The sequence below is a fragment of the Grampus griseus genome, assembly GCF_964374135.1.
Source record: "Grampus griseus genome assembly, chromosome: 17".
Lineage (NCBI taxonomy): Eukaryota > Metazoa > Chordata > Mammalia > Artiodactyla > Delphinidae > Grampus > Grampus griseus.
Window position 1 is genome coordinate 38,111,750 of NC_139011.1, and position 16,015 is coordinate 38,127,764.

The 16,015-nt window shown below is 43.3% G+C and overlaps 1 protein-coding gene across 1 annotated transcript in view; it reads right to left on the minus strand.

Annotated features, from left to right (window-relative positions):
• Window positions 1-2,147: 2,147 nt before the first annotated feature.
• POP1 (POP1 homolog, ribonuclease P/MRP subunit) overlaps window positions 2,148-16,015 on the minus strand; it is a gene marked incomplete at its 3' end in the record, with an annotated part of 37,091 nt that continues 23,223 nt past the window's right edge. The window contains exons 12-16 of the mRNA XM_082675200.1: window positions 13,604-13,719; window positions 11,374-11,565; window positions 10,123-10,277; window positions 3,743-4,084; window positions 2,148-2,802 (exon numbers count right to left, since the gene is read on the minus strand). Coding sequence (XP_082531326.1) covers window positions 2,148-2,802; window positions 3,743-4,084; window positions 10,123-10,277; window positions 11,374-11,565; window positions 13,604-13,719 — 1,460 coding nt within the window. The remainder of the gene's footprint in view (window positions 2,803-3,742; window positions 4,085-10,122; window positions 10,278-11,373; window positions 11,566-13,603; window positions 13,720-16,015) is intronic.

The window sequence follows — 16,015 nt, forward strand, 5'->3', positions numbered from 1 at the left end:
TTTTTTCCCAGGAAACATCTCCAGGGACCAGTGCTCCCAGGAATGTATTTTGGGAAATGCTAGTCTATCCTCTTAGCGCATAGTTCTTTGACCTGCCACCACAAAGCAGAGCAATTGTGCCCTGTCCCCCGTGATGAGGGCAGGGCAGCAGGGCCCATGCGGGGTGCTGTACGGAATGAGACAGTGACACAGCTAGCTCAGATTTCTGTCATCAAGCGAGCTAAGCCACAGAAGTGGCTTAGAGCCTAGAAAATAAATGAGGAATGGCCCATCAAATATTAACAACCAAGCACCAGGTGCCATTTTAATTTATTCTGCTTACAGAAACCAAAAAAGAATTATACTATTTTTTTCAGTTTCATCTGCGTTGGACACAAATACTTTCAGAGGCAGAGTGAGAGGGAAAATGACAGACGTTTCACTGGCTACTGTAATACTGCTGTATCTCTTCCCAGCCTGTCACTCCCAAAGACAGTCACTGCCAAACGCTATTGCAGAAACACAATGCATTTACGTCAATAACACCTAACTGTACATTTAAATAAAAAATTAATACTAATCCCACCTAAGCTCTGCTAGAAATGTATGGCAGAAAACGACGGAGTAAGAGTATGAGTGAGACATATGAGTGTGAGTGCACAGCCACCAAAAGCTGATGAGCACCTAGCTTCCCTGCAAGTGAAAAAAAGCAGTGATGACGCCACTCTTCCATATGGGGCAGGATGAGACCCCTCTTTTATACCCTGCTCAAAATGTCAGGTGGACAATGGGACTGCATGAACGTTTAAAAGCAGCTCGACATTTTAGCTATCACCTTGCAGAGGTCATCGCTGCACTGCACGGCCGCACTTCCCAAAGTATGTCCCTAAGAACACTGGTCCTTGAAAACAGAATTTGGGGCTCAAAAAGATTTATAAAATACTATAAAAAAAAAAAGATACTATAGACTATCATCCACTTCTTGGAGAATCACAATATACATTATCACATGGAAGGTTCTAGAAGTCCTTTAAAAAGAAGTGCTTAACTGTATTTATTTATTTATTTATTTATGGCTGCACTGGCAGCAGGGGCTACTCTTCATTGCGGTGCGCAGGCTTCTCATTACGGTGGCTTCTCTTGTTGCGGAGCATGGGCTCTAGGCGCGCAGGCCTCAGCACTTGTGGCATGCGGGCTCAGTAGTTGTGGCTCACAGGCTCTAGAGCGCAGGCTCAGTAGTTTGTGGCGCACAGGCTTAGTTGTTCTGCGGCATGTGGGATCTTCCCGGACCAGGGCTCAAACCCATGTCCCCTGCATTGGCAGGTGGATTCTTAACCACTGTGTCACCAAGGAAGTCCCGCTTAACTGTATTTAACCCAGAATTTCCCACTCTGTCCTTGGACTCTTTTCCTTACGTAACATACTTCATAGAACATATTTTGAGAAATGCTCCTCTATGGCTTTGAAAAATTCTTTGCAGAAACAAAGCACAGAAAAATTAAGTAACTCCTGGAATCATGCGCTGGTCAACACCACAGAGGACGAGTGGTCATAAAACCACAGACCACCACTCTAGTTCCATCTCAACACTTTTGCCATAAACTGAGCCTGCCTGAAAAGAGGCAACAATACGTTTTCCACGATTTCCTTCTTTATGGTGTAAAGCGTTGGGCATGCTGATCACAGTACAGAATTTAACGTGGCCCCCAGGGCCCCATACTTCATGCACAGAGACCAGATGTTTCTAGTCTTTCCCACTTCTGTAACAATCAAATCATTAAACAACCGTCGTCGCTTATCACATGACTACAAGATTTTTCAAATAGACTTGACAGCCCTTTGTTCTTGAAAGGACACAAGAAAACAATAGGGCTTCTAATTATTTTCAGCAAGAATTACACAGACCAAGAAATCAAAATACGAAAGCTTTTGGCTATATATGCCAAAAAATTTTAAAGTATTACAGCAAGGACAGGGAAAGATGGAAATCAAGGACATTACTGGAATGAGGTAAACATTTCATCCATTTGCATAAATACATAATTTTTTAAATTCTCATTTCCAAGGAATTTAACATGATATATTGAAACGGAAGACAGCAAAAACAACTCTCCAGTTGTGGGACTTGGCAAACACAGTTATTATCTGTGCCAGGATGTAAACCGACCTCACACCTCAATAACGATTCTCGCAAATCGATACTGCAGAGAGGCAGGCGGCCTCAGCAACACGAGACCCCTCTCCACTCCTGGCTGGCTGGACAGCATATCCAGCAAGCCCGTCAAACTAACAAACCCCAGGGCTTCCCCACAGCCGACAGCCATGGAAAAATCTCCCTGTGTGACAAAGCCAAGGAGAACTCTGGAGCAGTGAGAAGTCACAACCGGGAGAGGGCCTGACCACAAGCCCAGGGTCAGAGGCTGCTGTCCAGCTGCAGAGTCCCCCTCTGCCAGGCCCTCAGATGCAGCACAGCCTCGCTTCTGCCTCTTCTCTAGTTTCTTCTTCTCCTTCTGTTTCCGGATCTGGCTCTTGAATGGGTCACTATGCTTGGGCTCCTGGGGCCCACAGTACAGCCGATCCTGGCTGAGCTGGAGGAGGTCCTCCTCAGCTGGAACACAGATCATGGTGTGCGGCTCGGGGCTGCCCTTCCTCAGCAGGGACAGCCTGACCCACACCAGGGCCTTGGGGAAGCGGTCCAGGATGGACAGGCAGGCCTCTCTGCTCAATTCTTGCTGCCCTGTGCCAGGAGCTCGTGGGGCTGCCCGACTGTTCCCAGAACTGGGTCCACACCAGGCTGACAGCTGCCTCAGTAATTTTCTACTCCTGCATGAAGTGGGAGACACACGTTTTGAGGATATTTTGTTCAAGGGGAAAATATGCAGTTAGAAGACTGGACGTTGCTGGAGTTCATTTGATTTTCTGATACTCTATGGGGGGAAAGGATCAAAACTTCGATTTTTTAAAAATCAAAAATACACATTTGTGTGATGATACTTTTCTTTTTATGTGTCTACTACTCTGAGACTCAAGGATTAAAGGTTTCAAGTTGAAGGCAGAGAAAAGTAAGACAGTGGAGTAGAATCTATGGCTATATTCACAGTGAGAGGATTCGAGTAAAAAGGAACTGATGTTTTGATGAAAAAAGAAACTCTAAGGGACACTTATCTGAAAAGTAAGAAGGAAGGATATGAAATTACTGTACAGAAAAATAAGTATAAAGCAAAGGGGTGGCACTCTTTTAAAATCAGAGCACAGAATAAAGGGTTAATGATAAGCAGAATCGGATAGCCTGCAGCAGCACTGAGAGAAGAACACATTTTACACAGTAACCTCTGTGATATGACAATATCACAATGAATGGGGATCTAGTCGGCCACAAATGCAGGTCATTCAAAAGCAATGGGAAGAAATCTAATTCAATGATTTAAAGAATGCTTGCAGGGGTTCTTCATTACTTAAGATCACAATCGTGAGGGGACTGCTTTGTGAGCAAAGACTAAATAAAATAGGTCATAAACTGCCCTGGTTTAGGTCTATTGACGCGATATTTTAAATCATTTCGTCAGTTAGCATCATGCCCCAAAGCAAATGTATGTGATTTAGCCTTTTCCCTGGGCCCTCTATGATTCACTGGCTTTCCCTTCCAGAAGGTCCATAAATTCACTTGGGCTTTGTGTAAAGGAGCAATGATAACTTTTACTTCCTGGTCAGTATCAAAAAAACAGACAATCCAAAAACGTACCCGGAAGTCGTGTGCACTTACCTCAGAACGCAGAGGAGACTGCCGGTGGCACCCTGGCCCACTACCCCCTCAGTCCCCACCCGGGCTGGACCATCTGTGTCCATCACTCCCTTGGGCTCGCTGGAGTCGTTTAGGGGTGTGCCCTCGTCATCAGACAGCTGTCGAGTCCTTCCAGGCATGGGAGCACAAGGCACCACATCTCTCCTCAGGCTACTCTCCTCACCACCAGGAGAGGAAGCTGCAGACGATTTGTCTTGGGCCTGGACTCTTGATTCCCAGTCTCGAGTTAACTGCTCCCAGGGACAGCAGAAAGGTGCCAGGGTGCCAAGCTTAACGTAGTTGGGCCGTTTTGCCGGAGGGCGTCTAATGGAAATCAAAGAGGAGAACCAATTTTGAACAATTTAGGATGGACAATGAAAATAACCATGGCCACCGTACTCCATCTCTATTTTAAAAACAAACATACAAAAAAGTCTTCTAAGAAATACGATTTTAAAAAATAATAATAACCAACTCTAGTGGCTGAGCGTTTTTGTTTTCTTCGGTTTTTACTGTAATAGATGATGCACCCACGAAGTCGCCCTACGTGTATCACTCCGGGGAGCGCCACTCCTGAAGAGCTGCAGGTAAAGGGTGCTCCTGGAGCTGTGCAGTGATGCCCCTGAATACTCACAGGGTTTGAAGTTCAAAAGGTGCAGAAGGGGGACCTCCCTGGTGGTCCAGTGGTTAAGAATCTGCCTTCCAATGCAGGGGACGCAGGTTCGATCCCTGGTCAGGAAACTAAGATCCCACATGCCATGGAACAACTAAGCAACTCTGAGCCCACACACTCTGGAGCCCTCGTAACCCAACTAGAAAGCCTATGCACCGCAACTAGAGAGCCTGCGTGCCACAACTACTGAGCCTGTGCACCACAACTAGAGAGAAGCCTGCACACCACAACTAGAGAGCGCACCACAACTAGAGAGAAGCCTACGCGCTGCAACACAAGATCCCACGTGCTGCAACTAAGACCCGATGCAGCCAAAAATAAAAAAAATTTTTTTTAAAAAGTTACAAAAGGGGTGATGGTGAAGTTTCTCTCTCACCCTTGACCTCTGCTGACCCAGCTGTCCTCCACAGAGACAATATCATCATCTGTTTCTTATATATCCTTCTAGAGACATTTTATAAACTTACAAGCAGATATATACATATTTCTTTTTTTACCCATTTTACACAAATGGTGGCAAACCGATCCTGTACTCTTTTGCTTAACTTTATTCATTTAACAAAATATCTTGGAGGTCATTTTATATTAGCACATCAAGACATCCCTCATTCTTTAGCACAAGTCTTATCCCACTGGATGGTTTATACCTTATTTAGACAGTCCTCTCCTCGAGGACATTTTGGTTATTTTCAAGCTTTTGCTTCTACAAACGATGCTGCCATGAATGACCTTGAACATGTTGTACAAGTACAAGTATATCCACAGGATAAAGTCCAGGGAGTGGAAGTGCTAAGGCAACGAGTATTATTAGCACTTGCAATTCTGACAGATATTCCAAACTGCCCTCCACATGGGTGATACCAAATGACTTTTCCAGCAACATGTAAGTGAGGGAGAACCTTCAAAAAACCACTAACTAGTGGGAACCAGGGCCTGCTCTGGTATGTAATGACCCCAAGACGTAGGGAGCAGCCTGGCCATGGGCCCTTCCGGGCTGGGGTACTCTGTGGGAGTCCCAGCCTGCACCCTCAGGCTGATGGTCTCCTCGGGGACAGGCCCAGACATTCCTTCCCCCCTCTGTTTCTTACTGTGTGCTGTGCCCTAGGACCTCAAATGGAAATGAACCTGTACACTTAATCAGAGGTTCAGTTTGAGCCTATGTTCTGGAGACTGAACCAAATGTGTTCTGGCCTCCTGAGAGGGGCAGCTGGTGAAAAACCCTCTCAGGGTACTTGCTTCACCCAGAAACTTTTAAAAAGAGAGACGGGCAGTTTATAAAAAGAGAGACAAAAAATGGTGAAAACACTTAAGAGTACCCAACCTCACTTGTAAGCAAACAAACAAAAACTGAGAACGGTAAGATGCCATTTTTTCATGTATGTTTTGTCAGTATTAAGATTGGTAAGAACTTCCCTGGTGGCGCAGTGGTTAAGAATCCGCCTGCCAATGCAGGGGACACGGGTTTGAGCCCTGGTCCGGGAAGATCCCACATGCTGCGGAGCAACAGAGCCCATGTGTCACAACTACTGAGCCTGCGCTCTAGAGCTCGCGAGCCACAACTACTGAAGCCCGTGCACCTAGAGCCTGTGCTCCACAACAAAGAGAAGCCACGACAACTAGAGAAAGCCCGCATGTAGCAACAAAGACCCATCGCAGCCAAAAATAAATAAATAAATAATTTTTTTGATTAATTAAAAAAATAAAATAAAAGATTGGTAATAGCCCATGTTATCGAGACGTGAGGGAAAACAGGCACCCTCGGAACTAGCGGTAAAATTCTACACTAATACAAATAGCCATTTGCCAATGGTATGTCAAATCCTCAAAGCATGCAGCTTTTTTTTCTTTTTAACTAGAAATCTTATTTATGAGATTGAGCCTAAGGTCCTTCTTTGCCTTCTTTCCGCTACAGCTCCTCTCAAGTGATAGCTCTTTCTTTTTCACACCCCACAGGCCTAGGGGTGGGCACATTCCTCCTGATGCCCCCAGACCGCTTTTCTTCTCCTTCCCGCTCTCCTGAGGCACAAGCCATCAGATAAACCTGGCTCTCCCTGCTCAGCCAGGGCCTCGGTCAACTCCCCAGGCACCCCATTCCCCGCCACTCTGCCTTCTCCTCCATCCCGACCCATTCATCCTTCTAGTACCCTGGCCCACCAGAAACTTCTCACACCTTTTACTTCCCCCCATCTCAACCACCCACTCTCCTGGTCACACCTTACCTTTTGGTCACTGCCAACACTTGCTCCACCTTAAAATCTCAATTTCAAGTATCCTTCACTCAGAATGACGCCTCCTATGTTGCCTGCCCATTTACCTCTCCACGGCAACAATTCCTCAACCACTGGAACTTCCTACGGTAAGTCCCCTACATACGAATGAGTTCCGTTCCAAGAGCGAATTCATAAGTCCAATTTGTTCGTAAGTCCAACAAAGTTAGCCTAGGTACCCAACTAACACAATCGGCTATATAGTGCTATAATAGGTTTATAATATCAATACTTTTCACACAAATAATACATAGAAAACAAACACAAAAAATAAAGAAAACATTTTTAATCTTACAGTACGGTACCTTGAAAAGTACAGTAGTACAGTACAACAGCTGGCGTACAGGGGCATCGAGTGAACAGGCAAGAAGAGTTACTGACTGGAGGAGGGAGAGGAGGTGGGAGATGGTAGAGCTGAAGGATCCTCAGCAATAGGAGACGGAGGGCAGGCTGCAATCTCACTCACGCCTGACGCTGATGGAACACACGTTCACATCGTTGAAAGTTCGCAACTTGAAGGTTCGTATGTAGGAGACTTACTGTATTCGTTTACCACTTCATCACTGCTCACTACCATCCTCACGTCTCTCTCCTTGGAAGCCTAGATGCCACAGTTCCTAAGAGAGTCACTCCCTTTACACATACCCCCAAGTCCCTCCTCCGGCAAAGCCCCTGCTGGTTACATTCAACCCTCCACTACCCCACGCCAGCACCTCGTTGGCAGAACATGGCTGGGGAAGAACATGCAGTAGTCCCGAAGGGTCTCACTATCAACACAACTTAAGTGGACTCCTACACTTCTTACAAATCTGATACGTTTCTCCAGTCGATTCTATCTTCCACTCTCCCAGAACACTGTTTATATCAATTCCTCTCTCCTCAAATCTCCAACAGCCTCTCTGCCCCTTATTCCTAGATGATAACCTTGCCTATTTTTCAGAGAAGACGGTCACAGTCAGACTACTACCCAACCTCTGCGCAGAGTCTAGCCTACCGAAATCTGTATTCACATTTTCAGAGTCAGCCTTCCAGCCTTACTAAAAATAAGACAGCTAAGCCTGACCCTAAGGAATGCCACTCCTCCCCTTATGCCCTGGATGCCACCCCGTCTTCCTCACTCAAGGGCTTTGCTCTGGCCATTTTAGCCTCCCTCCCCTTGCCTGGATCCCTCCCACTAGTGTAGAAACACGTACTTCCATCAAGAATAAGCCCCACAAGGGCACAGCAGACTTTGCCCGTCCTGTCCCCTGCTGCAGCCTCAGTGCCTAGAAAGGTTTCTGACACATGGCACGTTCTAAGTCAACATGTGCTAAATGAATAGATCAGACAAATACGTAGAGATACAAATGGAAAGCTGTTCACAGAAGCACAGAGCAAAGATTCAGAAAGAACCTACAGGGCCACTGAGAAATCACAGAACAGCCATACTGCATTGGCAAACTACACCTCACTGGGCAAACCTGGCCCACTGCCTGTTTCTGTACGACCCGCGAGCTAAAAATGGTTTTTACATTTTTCAATGGTTGAAAAAAACACAAGAGGGAATTCCCTGAAGGTCCGGTGGTTAGGACTCCGCGCTTCCACTGCAGGGGGCCCGGGTTTCATTCCTGGTTGGGGAACTAAGATCCCACAAGCCGCGCGGTGCGGCCAAAAAAAAGAAAAAAGGAAAGAAAAAAACACAAGAGAATAATATCGTGTGGCACATGAAAATGCTATGAAATTCAAATAGGATTGTCCATAGCATGAGCCTGGAACACAGCCGTGCTCACTCATTTATGCGTCCTCTGAGGCTGCTTTCATGCCACATGGCAGAGTTGAGCAGCTGCCATGGAGACCAAAGGGCCCACAAAGCCAGAAATAGTTATCATCTGGCCCTTTACAGAAAAAGTTTGCCAACTCTTGGTTTAGAGTCATATTTATTGATATGGGAAAACTTTCCATAATACACAGCTAAATGAAAAAAGCAGGTTTCAAAATAGTGTATGTAATACAATGCCTTAAAAAAAATTTGTGTCTATGAAAAATTTACATACATAAAAAAATCGAAAGGGTGAGAAATAAGTATTACTGTCAATTATTATTTAACAAGCATGGAGAAGCCCCTGCACACTATGGGAGGCGTAGGATGTACAACACACAATGGCTGCCCTCAAAGGGCTTGTAAACCAGCAATCCAGGAACGTATCCCCGTTCACTCACTCACTCATTCATCCGTCATTCAAACAATAGCCGGAAAGCCAAGCCAACTGTGGCCAAGCCTGTCTCTAGAGTTGCAGCCGTGCACAGGAGAGCACAACTGTGGAGCTCACAGTCAAGGAAATACAACATTCAATTAGTCACCCATTCATCAGTCAACAAAAAAACAGGTATTAAGGCCCACTGTGCACTAGGCACCGGCTAGATACTGCAGATGCCACAACAAACAAGAGAGTTTTTGTGCTTCCCGAAGTCTACAGTTCAGTAGGAAATACAGGTGTCCTATGTTTCCTTTCCAGAGTATAAAGGAAATAAAGCCCCTCACTGGCCACTCCTCCAATGGAAAAGAAAAAAGTCTAGATGGATAGATACCAAAATGTAAAAACAGTGCTATCTCTCTGGATAAAAGGAATACACCAGTTTATAAAGTATTTTTGTATGTTTCCATACTTTCATTAAAATTCATAGGTATGTACTCCATCTATAACCATTACGAAAGACACAATTTCCATTTTGAGGAGGCAGGGCTCAGTAGCGGGAATCAATTAACAAGTGCCCGGAACTCAGGTCCACAGCTTAGGTGTACACCATCATCAGTGAAGCAAATAACAAAGAGAAAGGCTTGTAACCTGCATGGGCTATAAAATCTAGATATAGGGCAATCTCCTGACCTAAGCAGCATCTTCTTAATTATGTCTTGGGAATGTTGACAAGTCTAAGAACTCCACATTATATAGTAAGAGTCCCTGAAGCCAGGACAAACATGATTGTTCAATGTGTCTTCCCCTTAATACATCAAACTAGGGACTTCCCTGGTGATGTAGTGGTTAAGAACCCGCCTGCCGGGCTTCCCTGGTGGCACAGTGGTTAAGAATCCGCCTGCCAATGCAGGGGACACGGGTTCAAGCCCTGGTCCAGGAAGATCCCACATGCTGCGGAGCAACTAAGCCCGTGCACCACAACTACTGAGCCTGCTCTCTAGAGCCTGTGAGCCAAACTACTGAAGCCCGCGTGCCACAACTACTGAAGCCCGCGTGCCTAGAGCCCATGCTCTGCAACAAGAGAAGCCACCGCAATAAGAAGACCGCGCACCTCAACGAAGAGTAGCCCCTGCTCGCCGCGACTAGACAAAGCCCACACTCAGCAATGAAGATCCAATGCAGCAAAAAACAAATAAATTTATTTAAAAAGAAAAAGACATCAAACTAGAGAAGCCAGTTTCTTACCTTTTGTACTTTTCAAGAAGATTCTTAGCTTGCTCTTCAGCAAAGAGAATCCCAGCAGGGCAGTCTGGGAAATCACCTGGGACATTAGGTGACCTTTTATACTGAGAATGCACTACAGTCTCTTTTAATCCTCCAACTCTTGCACCTCGATAGATCTAAAAGAAATGCCAGAAAGATCCTGTCACTATACCAACTTAAAGTGAAACTGCTAAATTCTTTGTATGGAGAAAAATGGGAAACCTAAATACCCATCAAAAATAGAATGGATAAATACACCGGGGAACTACCCCATGATGGGTTACCATACAATAGTAAAAATGAATGAAACAGAGCTTCACCAATCAACATGGAAAAATCTCAATGTTGAGTGAACATTGCAAGTTGCAAAAGCATTTATACAAGGAATAAAGTTTAAAAACATGTCAAATATAGCTATTTTATTTTAGGATATACACACACACTTAATAAAGCTATAAAAACATGCATGATAGTGACAAACACCAAAAATAGGACTCGTGATTCCTTTAGAAGGAGAGAGGGAAATGGGATTGGAGAGGGATACACAGAGCGCTTCCAATGAACCTGTAATGTCTTATTTCTTAAGCTGGATGGTGGGTGAAAGGTACACAGGTATACCTTCTGTATGCTTAAAACAGTTCATAATTTTAAAGTTAGATTTAAAAATATTCCCACTCCTAAATGATTAACTGAATGTCCTTTGCACTATGCATAATCAATAAAATTAATTATCTGCCTGAATCTAACGGTCTTACATGTCATGTCCTTTATGCTTTCTAGCTCAAAGTAATTATTTAACCAGGAAAAAAAAAACACACATTAGACTTTTAATAGAATTTTTAGCTGCAGTTAATAAAAGAGGAATAAATGGAACAGTACGTAAAAAAAAAACTGTATTCTATACATCTATAAAAACGAAGTCTTTTGGCTTTTAAACTGTAACAAATTTCAAGTAAAGAAACCTCAACATTTTGTTGCCACTATTATTCAAAAATCAGGCCACTTTTAAAACCTCAAAAATTCAAAAAATGTCAGCACAACTCTTAGTAATGAAAACCGGGCTCCAGGGACTCTATGAAGTATCTTATATCCAGGATTATAGCTCAAAGGGCAGAAAACTAGCGCTCAATTTCTAGGTCGTGCGTAAAGTCAGGAACATTTTCAGTGCTTGGCATTCACTAGGAATGTATTTTAAATGTTGTAACTGTTGGTCAGAATCGAAGAGTAACTTACAAATGGAATCCAGAAAGCCATGCCCCAGCCCTTTGGGAGGAGGACATCCCAGCCACTTCCCCAGCCTCGCTGGTCATCACCAGTCACTTTTCCTGGCTGTTGAATCAAAAGTATAGGAACCTTGGATTCATGGGGACCTAAAAAAAGTTGTGACCCGGGCACCAGCAATTCACTCCTCTTCCGGTTTAAATCCTGAAGTAGAAGAAAATAATTCAAGACAAACAACCCTAGTCTTCCGGGAGATCCTACTGGGTCTCCCTATAAGCAGCTTTAGAAAGTTCAATGCTCTTTTAAAAAGCAAGAAAAAGGTGTTCTCAATAAATAAATGTAAGCCATTTTAAGTACAAGATATTTCTCCCAGGATGATTTTCCTCTATACAAGTGCTTTGGTAGAAAATGCCAAATTGTCTTAAATTAGAATATACTAAGTGATTCAAAGTAATAAAATAATATACATTCATTCTGCTAATTCCTTATCTATCAGGATTAATCTTACATTGTGATACTCTGTCCCTACATTTATTTTGGTTAAGATTGGTGGTCATGAAGTAAAAAGGGCTATAAACAAGAACTTCTCAAGGAGGGGCACGTGGGAAAATACTCCAGCTCTTAAGAAAATATCTCAGCAGGTCTTAGAAGATGCTATAAATGATCTATTAAGTGGACTGCAGGGAGTGGATAACAACATCCTTGCAGTCTTGCCAGGTGGAGACAGGCCTGACGCTCAATTGAGAAGACTACACAGGAGACCACCTCCATGCTACAAAGTCTAACTCACGAATGCCCTTCATGCATGACCAAGTCCCGAGTCTCCTTTTTTTACCTTTGGTCAAGTTTCCACTACCTTCTACATATTGGTAATTCCAAAATATCTATCTTTTTAGTCCCAACTTTTCCTCCTGGGATAGAAACCTGTCTCCTGGACATCTGCCCCTGGGACGTCCTGAGGCCCCTCAGTTTATCTGAGACTAAACTCATCTTCCCCGCTGCGTCACTCTCCTCCTGTGTGCCCCGGCTGGCTGGATGACATACAATTCTCACAGTTCATTAGCTCATTCATTCATCCTTTCAAATGTTTAGTCTTCATTCATTTACTTGTTCATTCAAATATTTCCTAAGCACCTGTTATATGCCAGGCACTTAGCTAGAACTGGGAAAGACAGCAGTGACAAGTCAGACCTGGCTCTGCCTCTCTTTTATCTGAGCTCCTAAAACCAAGCTAGACCATTAGGACCTAACCCACAGGCCTCCTCCTTTCTCACTTCCCATCTTCCAATCAACCACTGAGTCTAGGCAGTTTTACCTTCCAGGTATATGTATTAAACCCCAGCCCCTCCGCTCCAGCCATACTGCCACACTTCAGGCCCCCATCATGCCATCTGGACTACTTCAAGGGTCTCTTCTAAGCCATCCAACCACAAGCCCTCTCTCCAGCTCTTCCGCCCCTTATCCCCGTCTCTAGTCTCCGTAGCACTCCCAGACTGAAATCTGATCACGTCATGGCCCAACTTAAAATCTTCAATGGCCCCTGCATCTTCAGTCCAAATCCAAAAATGCCTCAAGGTCTTTTATGCTATAGCCCCTTTTTATCTCCTCAGTTCCATCTCCTACCCTACCCTTAACTCCAAGATACTGATCTACTTGGAGATTCCCGAACATGCCATCCTGGTTTTGGCCTGGGCCCTTGCCCTCGTTCTCAACTCCAACAATCCTTTCTCCACTGTAGCCTTAGCTCCTGGCCCCTGGCCGCCAAGAAGCCTGGTTAATTCTCACCACACACCTAAGAGTTAGCTCAAATACCAGCTCCTCCACCCAGGAAGCTTTCCCCAGTTTCCCTAGTCCGGGCTCAGTACCCCTTCTTTGGACTTCCTTTGTACTCTGTACTTCTTCAACCTAATCCTAGTCATCTACCCCATTATCTAATACAATACCTGGTGCTGATAGGAGCTGAATCATTGTGAAATTAATGACAGAGAACATTTAAGGGGAAAAACAGTAAAAGAAAAACAAATTAAACCGTAAGATTATCATTTCAAGAAGAAGTCTTTGTATTAACCTTTTCTAGAGATTATTCTTCTCTAAGAACGGAAAATAGCATTGTATATATCGTAAGGGATCCAAAAATTGAAAATAAAAGGAAGTCTATGGGATTCTATTAAATATGAAATAACGTTCATGGTCTCTAGAGTGATGAATTTCAGCCTGTTTTCACGACTTTACCATTAGTTACCTGATCCGAGATTTTATTCTCTGTGACACTCTTACAGATATCTTGGTTCCAAAGAAAGCTATGCGAACACTCCACAGGCACACCCTCCAGAAGCAGCTGTCTAACTTTCTCATTATCTAAGAGGGAAAAGAAATAGCCTTAAACCACATTCCTTAGATCAGTGAGGTCAAATTCTAAACAAAGCCAGGTGACCTTTTCTTCCAAGAAACTATTCTATAGGCTCCTCTAGAAGCCTAACTTCTCTAGAGGAATTTATTTACTTGAGTAGAAATTGTTATTCTTACAGTTGGTTTCATAATCTGTGAAACAGCAAAGGCTCCTAAACTTATTTCTTTGACATTTATTTTTAGTCTGTAAGATGCAAACATTACATTAAATTGCCTCTAAATATCTGCCTGATTCCACATTTAAGATAATCACATTCTAGGCATCACTGCAGAGGCGAACCATTTCTTGATTATATGCTCTTGACAGCACAAATCATATTTTAACTATTGGCTTCAGGGCTCTTTATATCACCCCTGACCCAATGGTCTTGAGCCAACAGATACCATCCTTTTCTTCTGTCCTATTACTTCAAGTCTCTGATAACCCTTTTTTATTGAATTGAATGTATTCCTTTCTGTAAAACGTATTTTTCTCAGTCCTTTAAAACGGATATATTTGTTGTGAAATATGTTGTTTCATCCCTTTAAACCAGCTACACCATGCCAAAAAGTACTCTAGTGGGAAAGGAGTAGGAATTTTTTCAGTTATAAACATATATATTGATAGAAGAGACTTCCTACATGCAATTTACTTAAACACTAGGGGAAAAAAAATCTTTCAAATCTTACTTTGTTGGACTGAAGAATTAAAAGTAAAAAGTCAGACAATTCATGAGTTTAGGCTAAGGTCCTAAAATGCCAACATAGAAAGGTCACTCAACCTGCATGGGTCTGATGGCTGACAAAAGTAAGTTGGAAGTGACTTGGCCATAATGTGACAGATATCAGGGATAAACAAGTTAGAAAAAACTAAACTGGTGAAAAGATCTGAGATGAAAGCTCCTTAAAAGCAGCAACTGCTTCTAGTGCAGCTGGAGAGAATAACCAGCAGCATCTCAAGTGACAAGGCGTGTGCTGTAAAAATTCACACGGCCTGTCTAGGAGCAAAAGAGCCCCATCCAACAGCTGTCTGCCGAGAAGGCTTTCCTGTGGAGTGCTGCCGTAGATCTGAGTGACAGAGCTGGGATTTTATTCAGATTTGGCCGCAGACAAAAGAGATGGCTAATACTTAGGGTGTAAAGGCATAGGAAAGCACAATTTCATCTTCAAATATTCTAAAAAATACTAAGTAAAAAGATGAAACAAAGTAGATGGTACATCCAGACAAAAAAAAAAAAAAATGAGCTATCAAACAACCTAATCCAAAAATGGGTAGAAGACCTAAACAGACATTTCTCCAAAGAAGATATACAGACTGCCAACAACACATGAAAGAATGCTCAACATCATTAATCATTAGAGAAATGCAAATCAAAACTACAATGAGATATCATCTCACACCAGTCAGAATGGCCATCATCAAAAAATCTAGAAACAATAAATGCTGGAGAGGGTGTGGAGAAAAGGGAACACTCTTGCACTGTTGGTGGGAATGTGAATTGGTACAGCCACTATGGAGAACAGTATGGAGGTTCCTTAAAAAACTACAAATAGAACTACCATATGACCCAGCAATCCCACTACTGGGCATATGTCCTGAGAAAACCATAATTCAAAAAGAGTCATGTACCAAAATGTTCACTGCAGCTCTATCTACAGTAGCCAGGAGATGGAAGCAACCTAAGTGTCCATCATCGGATGAATGGATAAAGAAGATGTGGCACATATATACAATGGAATATTACTCAGCCATAAAAAGAAACAAAATTGAGTTATTTGTAGTGAGGTGGATGGACCTAGAGTCTGTCATACAGAGTGAAGTAAGTCAGAAAGAGAAAAACAAATACTGTATGCTAACACATATATATGGAATCCAAAAAAAAAGAAAGAAAGAAAATGGTCATGAGAACCTAGGGGCAAGACGGGAATAAAGATGCAGACCTACTAGAGAATGGACTTGAGGATACGGGGAGGGGGACGGGTAAGCTAGGACAAAGTGATAGAATGGCATGGACATATACACTACCAAACGTAAAATAGATAGCTAGTGGGAAGCAGCCACATAGCACAGGAAGATCAGCTCGGTGCTTTGTGACCACCTAGAGGGGTGGGATAGGTAGGGTGGGAGGGAGGGAGACGCAAGAGGGAAGAGATATGGGAACATATGTATATGTATAACTGAGTCACTTTGTTATAAAGCAGAAACTAACACACCATTGTAAAGCAATTATACTCCAATAAAGATGTAAATAAATAAATAAATAAA